This window comes from Lampetra fluviatilis, chromosome 3, assembly GCF_964198595.1.
Source record: "Lampetra fluviatilis chromosome 3, kcLamFluv1.1, whole genome shotgun sequence".
Taxonomy (NCBI): domain Eukaryota; kingdom Metazoa; phylum Chordata; class Hyperoartia; order Petromyzontiformes; family Petromyzontidae; genus Lampetra; species Lampetra fluviatilis.
In genome coordinates this window covers 25,021,611-25,045,984 of record NC_136277.1, presented here as the reverse complement: position 1 = coordinate 25,045,984, position 24,374 = coordinate 25,021,611, and the positions used below count along the sequence as shown (strand labels likewise).

The window sequence follows — 24,374 nt, the reverse complement described above, 5'->3', positions numbered from 1 at the left end:
ATAAAATAATATTAATATAAAACAATAAAATTCTCACGACGTTTTGACTGCAACACAAGCAATCATCATCAGGTGTGACATCCACAGCAATAATTTATTTTTTTCAAATTTTCTTGCTGTGGATTTCACACCTGATGATGATTGCTTATGTTGCAGTCGAAACGTCGCGAGAATTTTTATTGTTTTATATTTATATTATTTTCCTTCTATGTGACTTTACCGAGAGAACCAAGAATATGAATCCCTGCAGTCACGAAAGCTTTAAATCAAAATTTAGGGTAATGGTTGTTAAGCGAACAAATTGGGCTCTATGGAGGCCGTCGTTAAGTGATTAGTCATTAACAGGGGTGGTCATTAAGAGGGGTTCTACTGTATTTGGCTGTTATAAATTTACACATGATAAGCCACTTCTGCAAGCTCTCATTTATAGCCAGGTCGTTTCTGAAAAAGAGCTGTATAGCTCAGTGGGCCTTACCTGGTAAAAAAAAAACATCACCACAATCTACATTATCTCCTTATCAAGGCCCAGAAGAATGTGTCATTACGGCTTTGGCAACTTTCACAGACTGACGTTTTTAAAGCTGAGATTTTGACTCAGTGAGTTCACATTTGTAAATCTGTTCATTTATAACCAGAACAAATGCATCCTTATCCAGCTGTTAGCTTGTTGGATTACTGTTAAAATTTTTATGGATTCAGGTCAAACACAATTGTCAAACAATTGAATTTACTACACTAATGTTAAACTGGCAGTGAATCAAATGTACTTTAAAGAGTATCTATTTACAAAATGTATATGATATGCCACACTCAGAAATGCAACATACAGAATGAGTCAGTATATCCTTGCTGGATTGGCTGAAATTATATATAGCACAAGATGTGTGTGCCTGGAATGTTTTACGCACTCTCGCAAATCTTGAAATGTTTAATGCACACATGGCATATCCACCCACATGACCGATGTGCCGAAGCTGTAAATGCTTCTCCCAACACATTACCACTTGAAGGAGGTGTCCCGAATAAATCTATGGCGTATCAGTGTTTTCAATTTTATGGTGGAAAGTTTACGTAGTGCCTTACAATTTTAGCCATGCAGGCCTCACTGGACACCATCATAAATAATCCATAAGCGTTGGCGCAGTGTGACCAGCGTTGGCCCCGTCTTTTCCTGTTGTTTATGTTGAGTGCTTCTGCACGTTACACGAGCCTGCGTTTGCAAGAAGCGGCACAACTCCACTGCCCAACTCAGGAGTGTTTTCTGTTTGTTTGATATTTTGTTGAAATGTCCATGTCAATCACTGCTCACTCCATGGGGGTGCCAAAATAAATGTGCATTTGTTTATTTGTGTTTTAATATACGCTTGCATTTATATTTTTATACACCATATGCGGGGTAGACCGGTGATGGCACGGTGGTTAGCACGCTGCACCATGAACCCGGCGACCCGAATTCAATTCCTTGCCATGGCTAACATCAGTGATGAGTAATATCTGAACCGGTCCTGGGCTCCTCAATCTCTTCACCAACATTGTACTAACCAGTGTGGTGAAGTGTGATAATACAAACCCTAATGACTGATATGGTGAGGAGGACTTCATTTAGCAGTGTATTGAAAAATGGGTTTAAAAAAAAAAAATGACTTTACCGAAAGAACCAAGAAGATGAATCACTGCAGTCACGAAAGCTTTAAATCGAAATTCAAGCTAAAGAGTCACACCGCTCAAAGAGTACTGCCGACAGTGCTCATCTCCTTCAGTGACCAGAGGTACACATTTCCCACTCTATGGCAGGAGCTCATACAACTGTTGTTGACTTTTTACAAAGTTGTATGAATGATTAAAGTGTTTATAAAAGCACAAGTGATATTTATAGTGCATACCTTCAGGTTAGCTTTTGGAATGTCAATTTTATTATTCTGAGCGCAGACCTGTAGACAGAGGGTGGCATTGTTCTCCCCACTGATGGCGAGGCCGTCATTAGCAGATCACCCAACAGTGACGTTCCTCCTTTCAACCCCGCCCGGCGGCTCTCACAGGAGAAGTCCCTTTCTGTGCCTCGGCCCGTCCGACTGAGCAACTCTCCTTGATGCGTAACATAAAGATGGATTTATGGCGTTTGTTAGACAAGCCCACTCCGAACCACAATCACCTCTTGTTCTGCCGGGGCTTCGGACAAATTGCTGTCTTTCAGCACCGCCGCTGCTGCCGCCGCCGCTGCCACTTTTCGGCCTAATGCACGTGATACCCAACACCTGCACTTTCATCTGCGCGGTGGCCGTGCGCCGTCCCCGCTGCATGGGGCCGCGCTCGCTCGCTCGTGGAGCGGAGCCGGAAGGACCCCGGTATGGTCTGCCGTACACGGCCATTATCGGCCGTGTAAAATTTAAATGGAACACGTCGCTGAAGCGTGTGTAATTACCGTAAATAGATGGGAGTATTAAATTCGAGAAAATTCATGTGGCGTTATTATGTTGACATTCTTGAATATAGAATTTCAGCCTGCAATATTTTGTTTGCTTTATCAGCAGTGTCATTCATACCCCTGTGCGTTGTTACGAGTTACATTCCAGATACAGTTGCACAGCCCCCCATAGAGGCAGGAGTTTGGGAGCGTTGAACAAATAGCATTCTTCTCGGGAAAATTCATGAAAGTGTCTTCCGTTTCAGGTTTTTATTTTTTTTAATGTTTACCCAGGAGAGCCTCACTGAGTCTCCATGACTCTTCATTCAGGAGGTTTCCTCTAAGTTTTTGCAGTCGGTGTGATGGTTACTTTGTGTAATTCCATTTGAGCAATATGTTGGTATTTTTTTTCATTTGGACATGACACCAGCACATTATGACGTACTCTTGCAAACGATCTTCATCGTCTGCTTTGAAGCAGACGGCGTATATTTTTACTATGAATGTAACTGTAGTATTAATCAGGGCAGCCAGTGGTATTGAACCGTGAACCTCCAACAAGCGGCAAACTCACTGGCGCTGCTGGGCCATGTCACCACCACTTTTAGGTGCACGAGTTGTACCACTCTGCAGAGGGCCATGCTTAATTTTAAATTATTGTGCAACTTAAAGTTGTATTACTTGTAAAAATAACATCTCCGGTTTCATAGTGTATGTTTCACACTGAAAGTCTACGGAGAGTATTGCATGCAAAAATACATCTGAGAAAGAAAGTGAGCGTGCGTACTCCTCGCGTTTACTGCTGTTGAGCTGTGGCAAACGATAATGATACGTGCAAATGTAGAAGGGAAACTGGACTCATCTTTCGTCTTCTTGGTTCTTTCGGTAAAGTCACGTAGAAGGGAAATAATAAAATAATAAAACAATAAAAATTTACCATAAAAATAAAACATAATAAAATAATTCTCACTTTGTGAGAATAATTTTATTATGTTTTATTTTTTTTATTTTATTATTTTCCTTCTACGTGACTTTACCGAAAGAACCAAGAAGATGAATCCCTGCAGTCACGAAAGCTTTAAATCGAAATCATCTTTGGTCGTTCAGGTGTATTGTCAAATTAATGTATTGTATATGTGAGACCTGCAATCCCCAGACTGATATCGTCTGGGGATTTGGCTGTGACACTGGCAAACAATGACTTACTCTAACCAGTGACATCACATGATTTTTTTTCCATTCAATTTCAGCAGTTATTACCAAATTAGCACACAAAAAAATCTTCCAGCAGCTGTGTGAAATGATTAATTGACTCCTTGCAAGTAGTTTTGTTGAATAAATTGGATCGTCTTATTGAGTTTGTAATGTTTGCGCTTGCACGTCGTATTTAGACACTTTATAACTTCAATGTACGCCGACTATCTTCACTGACATCTTCACTACTACTGGCTGGCTGCTTCGTCTTTTGGGTCCATGCGGCACAATGGATAGTGACAGCCCCTCTGTGATGAATACACTTTGACCCTGTGTGGTCTGACCCTTTGCGACCAGGAGGTGACCTGTAGTTTGGTTTAATCAGGTGCATATATTTATTTAATTTATCTGGAATCTCTTCCCATCCCCTTCCACCAACCAACAACAGGCTATATGCAAACTTACACACCCATATACTTTCTCATTCATTTACCCGCTAGACAAGACACACATTCCGGGGGTCTCTCTATAAACATTTAAGTAAATTGTCATCCGTCTGACTTCTCACTAAATGTAACTTGGGTCCCTTATTTTAAGATTCCCTTTAAAACCCAGCAGCGGATACATGTATGACTATGTTGTGTCTTTAAATACAATGTCATCTTTATGTAATGCTTAGTATAGATACAATGTGGGACAATTTTGTATGTCTTGCTTTGTTTGAATTGTGTTCGAAAGTGTTCACAAATGTTTACCGTATTCTATATGCATTCAAAAAAAACATAAAATGGTCATTCACCCATAAAGCTTCCGCATTGATTAAAACCACAGCAAGGTAGTTGAGTAGCACCAGCATCACATGTCAGTAAGCAGACACTTTCATAATTGGAGTTTCAGTTCACAGACATTGACAAATAGTGTCCAAATTGCTTTGTTTCAGTTTAGTTTGTTTATCAAAAGACCATCCAATGTGACTAATGAGCAGAAGACTGTCTTCTCTACTGATTTTGATGAAAAGGTTAAAGTCATTCACCCCCTGTCATTAAACTCAACCCCTAATTACAAATATATGGGACACTAGCAGAGTTTGTATATACTGTGCACATAGAAATTGGGTACAAAAGGTAATTAAGCTAGAGTGTGGGGTATGACATAAAACTCCCATAAATCTCCACAGCAGTAGTGTTTAAAAAAAAAACCTGTGTTAGTCTACAATGGGACATGTAAGAAAAGCCTGCACAAAATCCACGTTTGTGAATGAGCCGCGAAAATGGTGATTTAGCTTAAAACTCTTTTTTCTTTAATCTCCTCGAGTTTAATCCTTTCCGATGCGTAATTATTCATTTCCCCGTTTTTCTTTAGAGCCTTCTAAGTACTGAACCTCTCGGGGAAACCGAATTGTTGTTGGAACCGCTGTATTTCATTTAAGTCTTTCCTGTAACAAATTAACATTGGTCCTTCGAGAGAGTCTTCTCAAAGAGCCTTGTAGATATTTGTCATGCCACTAATTTATTTTTGTATATTTTTACATCGCGTGCAATTATGGGTTACTTTGTTTAAAAATACCAACTGCCTGTTCAAACTTTGCCTGTGCGACACTTGGCGGGCGATTGTATTTGAAGCAAAATTAAGGACGAGCTCAGCGACTGTGTATCTCACTCCCCTCCCCCCCCCAAAATGTCGGGAGGGAGGGGAGTGAAATACAGAGACCATTAACCCCAGCATCCTTTGTTGAAGTCTCGCAGTTTAGATGTTAATGTGCAGGGATGGTGAGATGGGTGAAAATAACAATGCACTTTATAATCGCAGCGCCACATGGTACGGGACTGCAGAAATTGTCTCTCTCCGTGGCCTCAATGGATAAGAATGAAAGAGAGAAAATTGTTCCCGAGCCGCTCGAGTGCTTTAATTACAGGAGGGTTGACTCACACCAGGAACACTTTGCCCTGTGCACCCTATTGTACTAAATCCTGTTAGTCACAGTGAATTAGGTTTCTTAAAAGTGACCACGATGACCACCGTCGTCATTGGCAGTATTGTTTAAGCCCAATGATTTACACATCCAGGCATTTTCTTTTGTTTCCGATAGGCCTGTGTTTGGATAATTTCTACAGGTATGTTAACAAACATTCCTTTATGTACCCAATGTAAGTGTTAATTTTACTGTTAATTAAATTAAAAGTGCAGCAGTGTAGCGGTGCATGGATGGTGTGTTTGTGTGTGCACTGCAACATGAACCCCACGGCCGGCGTTGGATTCCCGGCCACGGTTAACGTTGGTGGCGAGTGATATCTGAACCGGTCTTGTAATCCTCTCCTTCAGCAGCTCGTACTGACCAGTGTGGTGAAATATGGTCAAACAAGTCCAGTGAACACTTTGGCTCCGTGAGGCCTTTATCCAATTATACACTTACATTTAACGTATAGTCATAAACAAATAAACACAATAAATATTTCTAACATGATCGCCATTCTCTATTTTTATTCCAATATCATGTATTATAGTGTTGTTATTCACAGGGTTGTTCTCAATTCATCATCAGAATCTTCATTTATGATGAAGAAATCCGATGAGCCATGGAGTTTTTTTTTTTTACAAATGTCCAGAAGGGGTAGGTCAGAAAGTTACAACAACAGTCAGAAAGTCACAACAATAAATTATTATTAATTTGGTAAGTCAATTTAGAATGACCGATATATATATATATTTTTATTATGTTTTAAAATAAATGTCTTCAGACATTTCAAAATAAACTTTATTCTAATGTTTTTTTGCACATGTTTTGCCATGCATCACAACTTTTTATTGCTAAGATATTCTGCAATATTGGCTCTCAAGTGTAAATATTCTTTTTTTTTCTTTCTACGTGACTTTACCGAAAGAACCAAAGAGTAATTCCTGCAGTCACGAAAGCTCCAAATCAAGTGTAAATATGTTTTCTCTTGTTTTGTTTGGTGATGTGACTTTCATTTGCTTGATGAGCATTGGCCACATTTTTTCATCTGTAAGAGTTCACTCAGAGTTTATTATGGGTTTGCTGCCTGAGCCCTAGGGCATTTCTACAATATCCTAACATTCATACGCACGCCACATGCCATTGTGTCTTCGCTGAAGTTCACTGTGATCTTAAAAATATCGCACGACGTATTTCGTTACCGTTTGCGTCAACACAGATGAAGTCATAAATGGAGTACAGCGGGCATGTTTCATAAAAGTCCACTGCATATTGGCACGTCTGTCGTAATCGAGTTACGATCTTGTTCTTTCAGGGCAACCACGGTCCGGACTGCTGCAGGCATCCATCATCAGCTGTTATGTCATGTACCTGACATTCTCCGCCGTGACAAGCCGCCCTGCTGAGACCGGTGAGTGCTTGCATGCACGCACGCGGTGCCCTGCGTCGGCCAAATGCCACTCGTGGGCCTTGCGGAGGTCCGTCCCTTTCACATTGCACGCCAAAGACACGTGAAATGACCACACAGATGGTCAGCAAAAGCATAGTAAAAAAACGCACAATTGAGTGTTTCTCCACTTGTGTGTGTCTCCAAGATGCAATGGTGGGGGGGGGGGCAGGGGTGCTCATCTTCATTGGTGGCTGAAAGCCAGCGGTGGAAAGTTTACATTACTATGGCAGGGGCCAGCCTTCCCAACGGATAGCCAGCCACTGTTGAACAGTAAGCACAGCTGTGATTCCTTTTTATTATATAGTTTAAACACAACACGTTTAATTTCCTTAGTAAAATAGTGAATATAAACCAAACATACGAAACTTAAGAGATTCTGCATATTCGTCAGATTTTATATCTGAGACCGCAGAATGCAAATCTTTATCAAAATGAGCTTTTTAACAAAACAAACTTGAATGAGAGAAGGTGGAAGGCAAAGCAGGGGTTGGGGTGTTACACATGCATGGTGTTTAGAGGTAAGTAAGCTATTGATCAGAGCCCATCAGTCACATCTCATTCATTGTATTTCTGCCCTCAATTTCCATTAATTTTAATGTAACCTGCACATGCAGGTAAAACGTAGGTCCACAAGTAGCAGGATGAAGTGACAATAAATTTCGATTTAAAGCTTTCGTGACTGCAGGTATTCATCTTCTTGGTTCTTTCGGTAAAGTCACGTAGGTGAAGAACACCTGAGGACGGCTGCTTGCATTGTGGCCTAAACGTCGTGAGAATTGTATTTTATTATGTTTTATTTGTATTATTTTCTCACAGTGAGAATTGTATTTTATTATGTTTTATTTTTATTATTTTCTCACAGTGAGAATTGTATTTTATTATGTTTTATTTTTATTATTTTATTATTTCCCTTCTACGTGACTTTACCGAAAGAACCAATAAGAAGTGTCAATAATTTAGTAGCAAGCAGGTATGAATGGTCAGTAGCCACCTTATCACTCTTTTATGACACTTCCGGATTGGCAGTGGAACGCCGGCTTCTCGTCTCGCCCCGATCCTGCCCTCCTGCCTTCTGCCTTTCCATTCCTCTTGTTAAGCCCTTTGTTTTAGTTTCCTCTTGTTCTCTTAGCCTCCTGTTTTTGCTCTTCTGTCTGTTTTTTCATCTTTCGTAACGTTTTTATAGCGCCCTCAGAACGATTGTTTAAGGGCGCTTTATGAATAAAAATGATCATATTATGATGATTTATTGTAACTACCATGGTGTATGTTGATTCGTCCACCCATGTTGAGTACTCGGTGTACCATGCTGACTGTTTTGTGTCATCCATACCGCCTCATCCATGCCATGCTGCAGGTCAAGCACTCCTCGTTTTGTCAATTCAAGAAACCTTTGTTTTACATATCAAGCCATCAGTAGTGCTCTTTGTTGCTGGTCATTTGGTGTTTGGGCCTTTGGGGCCTGTGCTTAGCAATCGTGATAGAAATTAGTTCCACTTCCAGTAGGCAAGGGGAAGCCTTCCATATGCATGGCAGCAGAGCAATGTACCGGCACAAATCCCTTTGAAATCTTTGTCACATACAGCTCCAGTTGACTTCTGTGTGCACATTAACTCCGCTACCTCCAGTTCTAATCGCTGTTAATCGGTTAGGACAATTCGTTGCCATGCTGGGTATGTCTTACATCGCCAGTGTAACTCATTTACAGCTGATCCTACGATGAATTAGACATAATTGGAAAGTTTCACCATGCCATCATTGTCTTCTAGATTTCCACTTATGTCAGACCGACTGCAAAATAGCGCTATTAAAGACAGAAGGCCCGGATTAAGGCGGTTGTTGTAATTTGCTGTAAATGGCCAGCACAGATAGCAGAAATCCTAAAGTCTGCATGATCAAAGCCCGATCATATTTCCCCACTAAATCCATTAGGGAGGGCTTGGGGCTTCTGGCAACACTTAAAAGAAGCCCCAGCAGGGAGTATTGACTCGGACAGGCAGTGCAGTTCCCTTTTCTTCACATCTCATTTCCTTTGCAACCAGGCATGGCCTGAATGTACCGTAAAACATTTATCCCAATTTGTTCCTCAAAACTAAATCGTGGTAGTATACAACTGTATTGAACTTTGTTTATAACTGCAAGTGTACACAGTATCATCATTCATAATTTCATCATATTTTTTTCCCAATTATTGACAATATTCTTTTGTTTCATTTCATTTTGAAAATAGTTAAATGTTTCCATCATAAATGAACATTTTAAAACACGAAATTAATTATAAAATGGACGCCAACCACTTAGTTAAACTCACCGACAGAATAGATAATACATTTTTACCCATCAGGGTCTTAAATATTTAGAAGCTTTTTTTGCTGAATACACCCAATGATAGCGAGTCTTGAGGACAGGGTTGGTGAAACAATGTGTTCGAAGGCAAGAGTGATGAGGCTACAGGTCTCAGGTGTTAAGGTCACATAATCGTACACATTCCACCAGCAGAGTGTTTGTGTTTCCTTGTGACTGAACCGGCAACTCTCATTAGCCCCCCCCCCCCCCAGCATCTTCACTGAGGTTTGTTTTACCTTGTTTGTTGTTTTCTCAAAACACTTCCTGTTCCCAGTGGCACTGGGCCCCCATTAGGGCCCTGACTAATGCACAGCAACACGTGTGGCCCAGCTCCTAGACCTGCCGCTGTTTGTAAACTCACAAACGTAAACAATAGAAATACAAGCACAAGCATCTGTCTGTCGAGGGAGGTGGGTGTTTGGCTGTGTGTGTGGCTACGTGTGTGTTGCTGTGTGGGGAGCGGTGGTGCAGCGGTTAGCGCGCTGCGCTATGAACCCGGCAACACGAGTTCGATTCCCACTCACGGCCAACACCAGTGACGATTATCTGAACCGGTTAATCTTCCCTGATAGTCTCCCCAAGCCTTCTCCATCTTCCACGGTCTTGCGTTGTAACCGTCCGTTTACTTCCTGCACATAAGATGTTTACATTGCTCAATCTCTGCTGTGGGTTCGCTTTTCGGCGTGTCCCCTCTGACCACCACTCTGTCATTTGGCTTGACCACCAGCCAACGTACCTTTGAGCAACATGTTCTGCCCAAGCCCACTCACTTTTGGTACAGTCAACATATAACCTCATTTGCCAGTAAAAAATATGATAATTGTTTTTTTACCCTTCTATCTGGCAACAAAACTGACACCTTTTTTACAAGGAGTCATGTTTGCATCGACCACAATACCTGCAGTCATAATGCAAACAAAAAACATAACTGTCTTTGAGTTGTGCGCCTTTTGGCGTCATCTGGTCCAACACCATGTGAGACTAGGCTCTAAGGAAAGCTGTCTCGGGTGTGGACCAATGAACTTCAAGGACAGTGCATACATTATCAGAGTTATGTTTTTTGTTTGCATTATGACTGCAGGTATTGTGGTCGATGCAAACATGACTCCTTGTAAAAAAGGTGTCAGTTTTGTTTGCCAGATAGAAGGGTAAAAAAACAATTATCACAGTCAACATGTCTCTAACTTGCGTATGTTCTCTAATCCATGTGCCCTTCTTTCTCTGTCTCTCAGTTTCATTTCAAGCATTTACCTCTCCATGCTTCTTGGCACATGTTTCAGATGTTCTTCTATCTTCCTTGTCTATTGTCCACGTTTCTGATCCATATTCCATTGGGAATTGAATATTTTTTGTTTGTTTATTTTGGACTTTTTGTAACTATATTGAAACTTGTTGAACGTCTTCAACAAAACATGTTATGATGCCTTTGCTGTGTAACTGTAGTCATCAATGCGAGCGGAATGAACCAGACGATCTGCTTCCCAAGCTCGAGCGAGGATGGGCAGCGGATCGGTGACACAGTGGTCGCCATCGTGGGCTCCATCATCATGTACGGCTGCGTGCTCTTTGCATGGTGAGCTCCCGACCGCACCTCTGTCACACCCGGCCTCATCACCGCGAGGGCTCCCCATCAGTGGCCCTCATTACTACAGTCTCGTGTACAATGTAGAGGCAGCTAGGGAGATCAGCTGCTATCCTTAAAACAAGTCTTCCACCGATTGGCTTCCTCCCCTCCATATATGTTTTTAAATCTACCGTTCACCATCACGGAGATTGTACAGTTTTCAGAAGAGACTCACAGTTTCAGGAGGTTCTCAGCTGATAAAGTTAACTGAACTGGATAGGTTTTGCAATAACTGTTAGGTATCACCTAAAATCACTGTTGAGGAAAGCAAAGGGAGAGGACAATAACAAAACTGCGCTCGCTATCACTCGTCGTTATCACAATGTCACCCGTTGCCGACGAGTGCCCCCTCTGAACGGAGCTCGAAGGTGGTCTCAGGGCCCTCCGCACTGCCGATGAGGTGGCTGTCATCTGTCTGAGCAAGACAAACAGACAATCACAAAATAATAATAATAAAGAAATCGCTCAAGAACAAGAGTGTGGTGATATGAGGTGAAGAGTGATGAGCAAGATGGAATGGGATCCAGGGAGTTTGACACATGGACCTGCCATAACCCTCACAAGTAAATGAGTCATGACCATTTTTTCTGGTGGTGGAGTTTTGCCTGATTGCTTTTTGTGGATCTGGAGGAACCAGGGTGCCCTGGGAAAACCTACAGATGCGAGGGGCAGATACTCAAACTCCACATTTCTCCATAGCAATCTGCTTGTAATGCAGCTTCCATCATAGGCCTCTTGCTGCCCAAATAAATATTATATATGCCCCGCACAGTCCCCGGCCAGTGATTACAATGCAACCGCTCATTTTTTTGGGACATTTGTTTTCGATGCCGCAGCGTGCATGTGTGCAAACACGCCTGCCTGTATGCTACGTCAAACACCACTCGCCCCCAGCAGGCCCAGTTTAAACGTTGAGCTCCGTGTGTGTCCTCCCACAGTCGCTAGAACAATATTTTGCTTTTCACTACTTGCTTCTGTGCATTCACGTGGTAATACTCATCCCTGTATTCGCCTGCGGCGAGTCATGTTGGCTTGGCACAAACCCCCCGAACACTCTTTGCTCGCCTGCGCAATGCCCTTTCGTCTGCCCAGACAGCGACGCCATGCTGTACAGATTGTAGCGGGTGCATCCTGATATAAATCAGTCAATCGATCTTTATTTCACGTACAGGATGCATAGAGCAACAGGAATGTAAAAGGGAAAAGCCGTCATGACCTGATAGAAATTGCAACTAATAATCGCATTCATTCAAAGTAACAAAAGTCACATAAGTATTATCATTAGGTGTGATTAGTGCCATTAAATCCTTAACAGGGAATTGGCAGCTCTTTTGATTCACACTACAGAAAATCATTTTTGCATTTGCAAATAAATATTTTTATTGCACTTTTACCAAAACCCGTCATCTATAACAGCGTACGAGTTGCATGATAGCTGGATAATAAAAAAACGAATCGTTGATGAGAAAATTAATTAATCAGATGAGTAATGTTTTGTTTGCAAGTAGGGGTATAATGTGTCTATGTATGTTGCACTTCTTTTGCACCGTACGTTGCCACCCGTGCTAAGCGGAGGTATGGGAATAGGGATATAAGAATAGACTCGTGTAAGTGTTGCATGTTGTGGGTTCACATCTTCCCTGCAGCTACTAGAGATGTCACCACTCACTGCAATGTTAAACAATCTACTCATGGCCCCTGAATCTCAAGAATCCATCCAAATCACCCGGGTGAATTATTATTATTACATCTTTATTCTTATTTTAGTGAGTATGTGTTTAATTGTTTTTTACGTGCATGGTGATGTTTTCTGTTTTTCTGACTTTTGTTCCTATTTATCCTCCTTTGCTCCCCTTCCTGCCTGACATGGAAGTAATGAAGCCTCCTACTTAGCGCAGGCCTTTGGTCCCTGTTGGGTGATCAACGTGTATAAATATGAGTTTAAAGTAAGCACTCCGCTCAACACATGCATACCATGCTGCGCAGTAGTCCGCCTTTCCCTTGCAGTGTCTGTAGTTTTACTAAGCTAGAATATTCGTAGTCGCAACTTTCCCGATAATTTAATTAAACATGTCTACTTGTTTATTTAACGAAGCAAAACAATCAATGAGATGCTTCTGTAACAAAACGTAGATTTGTTATTGTAATCTATTCTTAGACCTTACTAATAAAAAGTGCAATCATCTCCATCTAAGTTAATTCCTAGTTTTATCACGAGGTCAGGCAGACAGGCCCACCGTTTCAGCGGAGGCTTCTTGTTCCGCCACGTCTTGCCGATTTCCATATTCGTTGTCACCCGATTCAAATTGATGCCACTACGTCAAAGCCGTTTTCAAATTTCTCATGGATCAGTAGTAAATGTATTTTAAAGTTCTTTCGCGTACCATAAGCAGCCAACCATGCTAATCAAGAGGTGTGAGGGAAGGACAACAAACTAAACACAAAATCTGTTAAAAAAAATAGTTTTCAGTCTAGATTTAAGTGCATAGCTCCAGTGGCTTCCTAATATCGGAAGTAAGAGCGTTGCAGACGGCCGCAGACGCACATCCGAAAGCACGGTATGCTGTGACCGTCCTTGAGAACCTGTATATTGGCCACCAAAAGTGTGCTTGCTTTAAAGAGTTACAGAAAAATAATGGCAAAAAACACAGCGTGCAACCGAGTATCCAAATCCTCCCCCCCGGTAGTCTGGCTACACTCCCTGACAAACCTTTCCCCACTTTCTCTCTCTCTGGCTAACGAGCTCATTTACAAGGAAGTGCGGTGCTCTTCGTTGCTGGCCGATTAATACATCCTCTGTAATTGGAGCACAAATCTTGTGTTGCCTCCGAAACGTCGTGATTTGTATTTTATTTTTATTTTACTTTTATTAATTTTAATTATAATTTTTTACCTATGTGACTTTACCGAAAAAACCTAAGAACACAAATACACTCCTTGTGGATGCAGCTCTTCAGAGATTGCCTCTGATTAGAAAGTGTAATGCACTTTTTTTAAAATATGTATTGTACGGTACAACATCGCTCATCCGACTCGCTGGGGACTGAGGTATAGGTGAATATGTGAAAATGTCGGATACGTGAACATCAGTAAATTATGACATTTACACCATGCCCAAAGAGGTTACTGGACAAAAATAAAGTACAGATTTATTTAAAATTGGGAAATTAATGTACGCCGCATGAAGAAAAAAAATCCTCTATGTGAAAATATCGTATTTGTAAACATCTACTGTATTTAAAATAGCGGTTACGCGATGCACAAATACTGCATGGAGTGCTGGCAGTTAATTTGTCAGTGTGGATATGTGACGGTCGGATATGCGACTTTGTACTGTATATAGAAATGTCCTATCATTGCCTACCCTGCCCTGCCCCCTGCACCTGCCCTGCCCTAACCCTACCCTTGTAGTGTTGGATCCCCTGTGCGCTCGTCTGTGGCTGCTCTGGGTATTTCCAGCGACGAACGACCGTCTGCGACAGTGAGTGACACCTTCCCCCGCACCGACTGTTTGACGGACTGTCAGCGTTTCTCAGAGGCCTGCGGTGCTTGCCCCAAAGAATGGCAGTGAGAAGGAATAGACCTGCGAGAAAAACTAAAGAAAGTGGTGTCACACCATTGTATTGTCAACGATTGAAGTCCAACTTGCTGGATTTTAATGGTACACGGGAGTGGGCGTTGGTTACTCTGTTGATGTTTTTATGGATTTTGTGAGCGCTGATCGCTTTTGCTGGTAATTCTAGACCGGTGACAAAGCGAGCATCTTTTAACGTGCGGTGTATTTTCACCAGGATGTCCCTTCACGCCTCTGCTCGCTTAGTTGGTGCTTCCAGCCTTCATCACTTAAGACTGAGCATAGCCTCAGCTTGACTTTGGGACATCACCAGGATGGCAAGATTTTTTTAAAATAAAAGTTTGAGGATATTTGCGCTGAGAGACAGAAAAGGAACACAGAAATCAGGAAATATACACAAGGCATAGACATCATATTGACGGTTAAGAAGAGTAAGTGGACACAGACCGGACATGTCACTATAACAGGATGATGGCCAGTGGTTGAGACTCGCAACGGAATTGTCATCAAAAGAGGGAACACGGCCGGAGTGATGAGATCAGCTTGGGGTGCTGTGGTGGCGAGATGTTATCGTCCTGGCCTGGTTTGCGGGAGGTTGTGGGTTCGATCCCAGCCCCTGACACTCGGATATATGGAGTTTGCATGTTCACCCCGTGGACTTTTCTCCGGGTCCTCTGGTTTTTCCCTCCACGTGTAGAAATATGCCACTTCGTTGAGCTCTCATTTGTGGCCAGATCACTTCTGAAACAGATCTATAAAGCTCAGTGGACCTTACCTGGTAAAATAAAATTGTTTTTGGTAAGATAGATTTTTGTATCATGTGACCGTTAATAATGGTGCCGGCTTTGAGATGCCTTCATCCAGCAGTGGATAGCTCAATGATGATTGTGAGTTATTTTTAACAGACGTTCAAATTAAATTGTCAAACATGGAATTTTACTAGAGTACACCAAATTTAATGTAACATAGGATGACATATCTGATCGTTAAAATGTTAGTTTTATCGTTACATTTTAATTAGAGCATTAAATGTCTCGTGACATGCAGCAGGAGTAAAATGTAAACTTAAGTTACAGGAACATTACTTGATCACACTGTAAGTTTATGATCAAGTGTAAACAGTTTGCAAATGGCACATGAGACAAATTAACCACAAGTACTTGTTTTGGACCAAGACGAGAGAAAAACCAGACAGTCCTGGCAACCTGAAGACATTCTGAACAGGATTAACTTCTCCGTTGCGTTTGGTAAAACATGGTTTTGTTCAAGAGAACTGACATTTGAAAGTTGATTTTGCAAACTAATACACGTCCCCTTCGTCCTGTTTCAGGAGGCGTCTTGTTGTTTTTGCTGCGTCCAAGACGAGGATGGTAAGATCGCATTTCTCGTGCGCTCATTCAAGAAGGCGTACACCGTCAGACCACGGGCAGTTTCCAACAGTCAACGCTCAATTATCCAGGCCAGGGACGGGGGGTCGGTCCAGATAAAAAAAACACAGATAATGAAAAACATAATGATATTCAGAGATAGAAAAAAATGTACCCGTAAAAACAAAGTTTTTCACTATAAATCCTTTATATGCGTGGCATCGGTATTATTTTATTGTTAATTTCTGTGTTTCTTGAGTAAGAGTTTCATTTTTATCACATTGGTATTTTAACTAAAATATGAATTATTTTTTTCCTTGAAAGTGGAAAATTTTGGAAAAAAAATTTCACAAAAATAAATTGTCACGCACAACGAGTCTGTGTGCAAAATGTCAGCTCGATTGGATCACGGGAAGTGGGTTAAAAAACGACCGAAAGATTTGCACGGTCGTAAGCGTGCAAGCAAGCAAGCAAGTTAACTTAATATAAAGGATTAAAAAATAAGATTAATCCTTCATCTATGTAGGATGGGGGTTAAAATGAAGAATGTGTTGCCGGTTTTTATTGTGGTTTAAAGTAATTGTCCACTAAGTCACAGACGTGTTAGGAGCAGCTAATTATCATGGGCGTGGAATGCCATATCTTCTCTTATTTTTTTTCACAAGCATGGTTGATCCACACCCCAGATAATCTAAACATTGATAATGGACAGTTAACTGTAAATGTTTTACGCTTCCACATTTTGCAGCGTTTTTTTTTTACAACCCACCATTGCATTTCTTTTTTACAAAGGGACACCTTTTCCTCACCTTACATTTTTTTTTTAAATGACACGTTTGAGAAATTATTCCACGCTCGAAAAATGTTTAGCCCGTTTGAAACTCGACAACAGTTGTAGCAGGTGCAAAACAAAGTGACGGGAAACAACGGCGTTGGTGTGTGTGTTTTGTGGTGGGGAAGGGAAAACGATGGGGAGTGGGCGCAACTTGCATGAAATGCCTCGGTCTCTCTGAGATAACATTCCATGTGGACCTTTTTGCACGTCAGTTATACTGGCAGCTTGCCTGACCGGTTATGACAATGCAGACTAAATATGATCGACTGAGCAACAGCTCTGGGATCACCTTTTTCCATTAGATAGCGTTCATTGTATTTTCCAAGCAATTTCGAGAGCACTCTGTACATGTGTAATTTATTAAAACGGCGGTGGCTGCCTTGAATTGTTGAGTGTACACAAAGGGATACTGTCATCTGTAATTGTATTCGATTAACAGATTACTTGAGCCATGAGTTGTGTTTCACGTGTTAGCAAGCAACGATTGAGAGTGACACAGTGGTTGGCTACATGTTATAGATTTTATAGCATAGCATTTGACAAATGTATAAGTTATGTGCTCTTTGTTTATACATATCCAATAATCTCCCAAATTATGCTAAATTTAAAAGGTGGACAGCAAATACATACCTTGTTTTAAGACGTTTCTATACCAAATGCATGTTTATGAAAACCCTTTAGTTTATGTCTGAGGTGTCACGGATAATTTAATATGTGAATCTGTTTGAATTACCGATACTTATGTGCAGTTGGCTGACCCCATTTGCTAAGGGCCCTAAGCTGCAATCTTACACAACACATGCAGCGAAGCAGGCTACAGTATGTGACTTCTGCGGCATGTATTTAAAATCCTGGCACACTGCTATGACTAAAGATCATAAACAGTGCCCACAAGGCAATCATGCTTTGTAATGCACAGTTGTATGTTTAAACATATTTATATTGATGTTCTTTTTGTCATTTCTCATTTTGATGTCGGAAAGATGGCAAGATGGCATTTCACTCATGGCACAACGGTTGTTTTGCAGCCAAAATATTTAAATATCCATGAAAGATCTGTCTTAAAAATTTTTATATTGTTAGCAATGCAGCTGGATTTGTCTAACCCATTGAAAACCATCATGTTTGCAGCATGCTGTAACGGAGCTAATCGTCCCAGTAGATGACTGAAGTTCGCTTGCAGGGTATTTGTATTTTTTGTTAAGCATTCACAGGAGGTGGCCAGGTGACTCAGGGGTTCCATTGTTTAGCTGCCACCACCTGAGACCAGGCTTTTCATCTGGCCAATCTCCTTGTGATTTAATTAGATTCTGAAGTGTCGCAAATCAATGGTCTCAGCCTGGTCACCAATGTCTGCTACAACAATAATCACAATAAATAATTGTATGTGTTTAAAAAATTGCTAGCAGTATGTTACAATTAATTTCAAACAGCGATTCACTGCTCTGACCCAAGCGAATTCCTCATAACACGACCTGACACTGATAGTGCATTGTAAGATCAAAGAAAAACAACAACATTACTGTCCTCGTGGTTTTACGCTACATCTTACACCATCGTTGTTTCCATTCGCAAGGTGCGGTCTACGAAGAGCCGGAAGATGGGGGAGGACAGAAGGTGGTCTTTAACGAACGCGACGGCGTGGTGTACAGCTACTCCTTCTTCCACTTTGTTTACTTCCTCGCCTCGCTATACATCATGATGACACTCACCAATTGGTTCAGGTGAGTCACCGACCCGATGGGCATTCTCATCTTATTCCTGTTGGGGGGGTGGGCAGCATCATGTGTCATCGGTTGCTGCTCGTAGGTTGACAGGAAATCCAGGAATAACGATTGGACAGGGTTCGGAAGAGTCGGTCAAAAACCCCCTCTTGAGATGGGTCTACTCGAGATCGGCGTCTGACGAGGAAGGCCTTATGTCTGCAGTGGCATGATCAAGCAAATCAAGGGCTGCACGTTTACCTTTTACATGAATGTTGTTCATCCATCGTGTGCGTGTTTGATGTTGGTGTCTTCTGTACCTATTCATCTAGTTTGTCAAAATAGTATGAACATAATTTGCTTTTGCAAAACATTGATCACGTCAAATAAATTATATATCCCGTAGGCTTTCTATATTCATACATATATCCAGAAAGAGAAACGCATTGCAACAGCTAAATGCGACAAGACGGCGACTGTTGCGTTCTGCCACATTGGCGTACAATGCCACTCACGTTTTGAGAAAAGTATGAGAGGCACGCTGCACTCGGGTGTATTCAGGGCAGGCAGGCCTGTCAAAACACGTCAGTTGTTGCACTTCCTCGACACTGACACGCTTACACAGTGCGCTGGAGAAGGAGTAATCTACAGAAGCTTACTGTGTCTTTGGCAGTAGATTATCCACTGATTTCAGGGTTACAACATTCTCGGTTTTGTTTGTTGGTTGTAAGGATAAAAGAACCCTGTTGCTTTAATCCCGGAGGCTCTCTGAACAGAGCGCGCTGCTAGCGGATACTTGTTCCTCAGCCACGGACCCTGATGACATGGTCAGGTCCACACACTGGCTCCTCTCTTGTGTCATCACCAGCAGTTGTCACAGCGGATACCGATTTTTTAGGATGTACTGACCTGGGGCGGCGGTTTATAAATTGACTTGGAGTTGCCGCTGGGTCACTGGAAGGGGGGGCGGACCTGTTGCTGCTTATAACGTTGTTTTAAAAATAAACTACAAATTTAGGCCGCCTCTTGTCACAACCTTTACAAGTACCTCTAGAGGCCAGACGAGCTTCTCTTTCAAAACAATCAGAAGGGTTAATTCCATTACGGGAATTTTACGGCGTAATTCAATTGTTAAACAAAATTGCATTCATGCCTCGAGGAGAAAACAATCGATGCCGAGCGGCGTTTTAACACACGAGCGGATTTAAACAGATGTCCGTTTAACACGTAGGCTTTCGCGACCAATATTAGTCATAATAAACGTTGTTGGGTTTAGATCGCGTTATTTTATAAATGTGTCGTAACCCTCCACCACCCGACACGGCCAATCAGCAAAAAAGTGTCACGTTGACAAAATACAAATAGTTCACTACTTTAGCCTACCGGTGTGTCAGCAATTGAGAATATGTAATGGTTCTGTTTTTTTTTGTCTTTTAACGCTATAAAAAAAAGTATACACACCAGCTGGTAATTGTATAGCAAGGTGTGGCCTGTTTTTTGTAGCACTTTTGTGTCACTAAGCCCAGCATTTCTGGGTGTGTTACCACAAGCACTTTGGTGTTGTGACGTAATACGCAAGCTTGCTGTGGTGTGTCACAGTTGTTAACGTGTATTAAAGCAGTTTCAAAGATCTCAGCAGCGAGTGTCCATCCTAATACTGGGCGTGTAATGATGCTCCCATTAGTTAATTAAAGTCTATTATTTCGCTCAAGATACGTGAATCTCTTATTTGGAATTCATACAAATATGCGCAAATGTTTAATTCAGGTTAATGAGGGCAACAAACCTGTACAAATGAGACCGAAAAGCAAGAAACAATAAGACAACTTGATAAAAAAAATAACTTGTCTCACTTTACCATCAGGTTGACCACAAAACTTGATGATTCAGCAAATTTATGACAGGGGTAAATCATTACACGCTTGATTATTTGCAGGATCGTTTGGTCTAATGTTTAACCTTATCTTTTTGTATTATGCATAAGTAAGTTGACTTATCAGTTGGGTTTGTTTGATTGCCAAAATGTTATGACGATTCGTTGAGCAGACAATTCTTCCTGATCAGTGTATCCCGTTCTTATTTGTTTAAATCAAAGCAAACCCGATAGCAGTTTCACCTTAACTGTGTCTCCTCAGCAAGGTGGTAAACTCTACTGCCTGGTCATCTGGTATTAGTCGTAAAAAACATCGGTGAAGACTACGGAGGCCGGAATTATGTTGCAACATAATTTAACGTAATTTAATGTGTATGTATATAAAAATGTTCAGGATTACATTATCTGTCCAAAAAACATGTTTAGCTGTAAGTATACTGTTAAGTGTGTGTTTAAGTCTAGATTTGAAGCTTTCGTGTGTTTAAGTTGATATCATTTGTCTGCAGTACACAATGGGACACAGCTAATTATTTGCATAAACTTTCATTCATTCTAGGATAGCTAGTGAAACACATTTCTCATAATTAAATTATTTTGGGACATTTGTGTTTGGTGCTCGCAGTATTTAATTGCAGTGGTAGCAACTTGCCATTTAGTTTTGAAAATTGTAAGAAGCATAATTCGATATCCTTTGTCGACACACTGCACCAGAGCTAAACTCCAATAAGGCCACAGCTCTAATGTGAAGGATCCCACCACACCCACCCTGTGTGCCTCCCCCACCTCGGAATCATCACCTGAACGTTTATCCCGGCAGCTACGAGAACGCCCGGCTGGACACAGCATTCACGCAAGGCAGTTGGTCCACCTTCTGGGTGAAGATGGCTTCATGCTGGGTGTGCCTCTCCATCTACACGTGGACTCTGCTTGCCCCTCTCTGCTGCCCTGGTCGTGACTTTTCGGACTAAATGCACCCGCGCCGGAATGCCAACCCACCTTGCACCTGCCTTTGCTGTGCCCCCGTGTATTGCAGATTTCTGCTCTACCACGATTTAAGTGACCCACGTTACATGCACCGAATCTGTTGTCTCTGTAAAATGGCTGACTTTGCCATCAGGTAAATATTGCATGCTTCTATACGAGATGTTGTACATTGAATTTAATTTGACTGTTTGCTCCCTGGTAATTTGACCTCATTACCAGTTTATGGGTCATAATTTGAGGAAGCTTCATATTCTGTGTAAGGTTTTCTAGTTTCACATATTTAGATAATAAATGCAGGTGTTTGATATATAATTGAATTAGCAGAACTCCTTTCTGGGTCTGTGTGTAAAAATACAAATAATTCCTAGTCCATCAGTGTATTGGCTTTCCAGACCAAATAGTATCATGCGAAATTGTTTAAGCGGCCAAATGCTGGACTGGTGTCAACATTCTCGGTCTCGTCAGTGGAGTAGAGTCAGGCTTTGTTAAATAAATGTTGCCAATAGGCCGATGGACTAAAATATATTTGTATTATTACGTGGAGACAGAATGGATTACGCTTATAATTATGTTAACCCATAATGCATCACGGCAACGCATAATGATTATATACGTGCAATTCGAGTTTAACAATTATGATGCACCAGTGTTGAGTTTCAATTGGCCACGGTGACGCTCTGGTTAAGGCACTTCACTCAAAGTTGGAAACTTCTCAGTTAAAGTCCCGTGTTAAGAACCGACTTGGCCTATCATCACTCCATTGTTGAAATAATAAGTACCGTTTTGTGGGAGGTCAACAGTACTTCTCCTTGGGAAGATTGGCCTTTGCCATGGAAATTTTGAATTTCCACCACTGGTTTAGAGTTGCCACTGAAGGCCAATGTTTTATTAAAACTGTATCTCCACAGTAGGGAGAGAAAAATGTATATGGAACTTGCAGGTAATATCCTAATAAACAGATTCAATAGCTTCGAAGAGCAAACTGATTAAATTGATGTCAACCCTTTAATTATGAATTAATTAGCATAGCACGGAGAAAATTAGGTTAAAGTTTGAGGAGAAAATAGAGAACTAGATACACACTGATAATTGGTTTTTTACCCTTCTATCTGGCAACAAAACTGACACCTTTTTACAAGGAGTCATGTTTGCATAGACCGCAATACCTGCGTCATCTGGTCCAACCCATGTGAGACTAGGCTCTAAGGAAAGCTGTCTCGGGTGTGGACCAATCAACTTCAAGGACAGTGCACATTATCAGAGTTATGTCATTTGTTTGCATTATGACTGCAGGTATTGCGGTCTATGCAAACATGACTCCTTGTAAAAAGGTGTCAGTTTTGTTGCCAGATAGAAGGGTAAAAAAAAATTATCATATTTTTACTGGCAAATGAGGTTCCCATGGTGTAGATACACACTGTGTGTAAATTACCGGAAACTTCACACAGTAATGTGAATGTAGTTAAATTCTGAAAATGAACTTGACATTAAACCAAATTAACAACTGTGTAAACACTTAAAACGTGGTCAGTGCTTATCTTCAAAATTTTTGTTAATGATGTTAATGTATAAAGACTTTTCGGTGACATGTTGCAATTGGAGGCAATTTTTTGATACATTTTATCCAGCTTTCTATTTACACACGTCTATTAATGTTAGCAACTGGTTTATATTCCAGAACAATGATTTCAGCATATCGATACGTTTGCCACAGTTAATTTCGCCTAACTGCTTGTCCCATAATCGCTTGCATAGATTTTCATCGCACTCATAGAATGTGCTGATGAACTTTTAAGTTATTTTCTAGACTTACAAGCACTCCTGATAGAATTGTTTAACATTATAATTGCTATTAGTACAATATGTTAAATAAGAAGCGTGTTTGCTTTTATTCGTTTAACTTGTATGTATTTGTTGTCGTTAGTGCATTTCATGCGTTGCATTATAAAGAAACGTTATAAAACCAACAAGCATGTAATGATCCACGATTTTATTAAAAAAATATTTAACTTTGTGTCTCGTTTTTACCATCGCGTTTGCATTGTTTCTACATTTTTTTGTATGTCTTTGCGTGGCAATGTTGATCACAATATTTAGCCTAAGCATTATAATTGGCCAAAATCTAAATAACTTTTCACGTAAATTAAATTTGCATAAATGAACCTTATAAATAATCTTGATGTGAACTTTTCAACGACGGTGACGTAAGCGTAATATTCGTCATCAATTGATGCGTCGTTACAAGCCTGAAGACATCGCTCTCTGCATTTACGGTATTTTGAGTGCGACGATGCATTGGAGAAGTACAATATATTGCATGTTTGTACCTTTATTGAATGTAATGGTAGTGGGGGAAACCAAAAGTTGTGTTCATCATTCACAGTAACTGTATTTTATACTGTGAATAATAATAATACTGCGTCGTTTAGTATCGTCAATTCGCACACGAGGTTAATGTCAAATTTGTCGCAATCCTATTGGCTGCTTCGCTGTTAATTACGCCACAGCAGTTGACCTTTGTGATGTGTGGATCTCTATAACGACCCTCATCACCATCACGGTGCAGTGGTGTGCGGAGGCAACTGATGTATCCACGAATGCCTTTTGAATTAATGAAGTTATACGTTTCAGGTATGCATCTGTTGTGTTTGTTGACATCTTAAATAAAGCATTCTTTTCTGGTGTTATTCGTTACAGGCAACATTCATCACTGGTTATGATTGTGATGTGGTTCATGATGTGGTGGTATCGGAGTGGCTCTTAGATGGAGATATGACCTGCTTTGTGTTTACATTCTGACTCAACAGCAAGATATGTATGCACCTCTCAGATTTGTACATGTCTCAATGTTGTAGCAACCAGACCAGCTGACATCATGGTTTTAAAAAAAAGTATATGTCAGTCCCTTTATCAGTCCACTGCTGAATGAAGGCCTCTTCACACCGTGGCAGTCATGGGGGTCGTTTGGCCCATACTTCACCATGTTGGTTAATGCTGGTATAGGTGAAGTGGGGCGGTGGGGTCAGGACCACTTCATATTTCACTCGTCACTCATGTTAGGCAAGTCCA

At 41.1% G+C, this 24,374-nt stretch overlaps 1 protein-coding gene across 1 annotated transcript in view; it reads left to right on the top strand.

Annotated features, from left to right (window-relative positions):
• The window catches only part of LOC144955745 (serine incorporator 5-like), a 52,982-nt gene extending 28,995 nt beyond the window's left edge, over window positions 1-23,987 (top strand). The window contains exons 7-12 of the mRNA XM_078885888.1: window positions 6,868-6,963; window positions 10,789-10,918; window positions 14,381-14,450; window positions 15,874-15,913; window positions 18,322-18,469; window positions 21,139-23,987. Coding sequence (XP_078742014.1) covers window positions 6,868-6,963; window positions 10,789-10,918; window positions 14,381-14,450; window positions 15,874-15,913; window positions 18,322-18,469; window positions 21,139-21,289 — 635 coding nt within the window. The 3' untranslated portion in view covers window positions 21,290-23,987. The remainder of the gene's footprint in view (window positions 1-6,867; window positions 6,964-10,788; window positions 10,919-14,380; window positions 14,451-15,873; window positions 15,914-18,321; window positions 18,470-21,138) is intronic.
• Window positions 23,988-24,374: the final 387 nt, after the last annotated feature.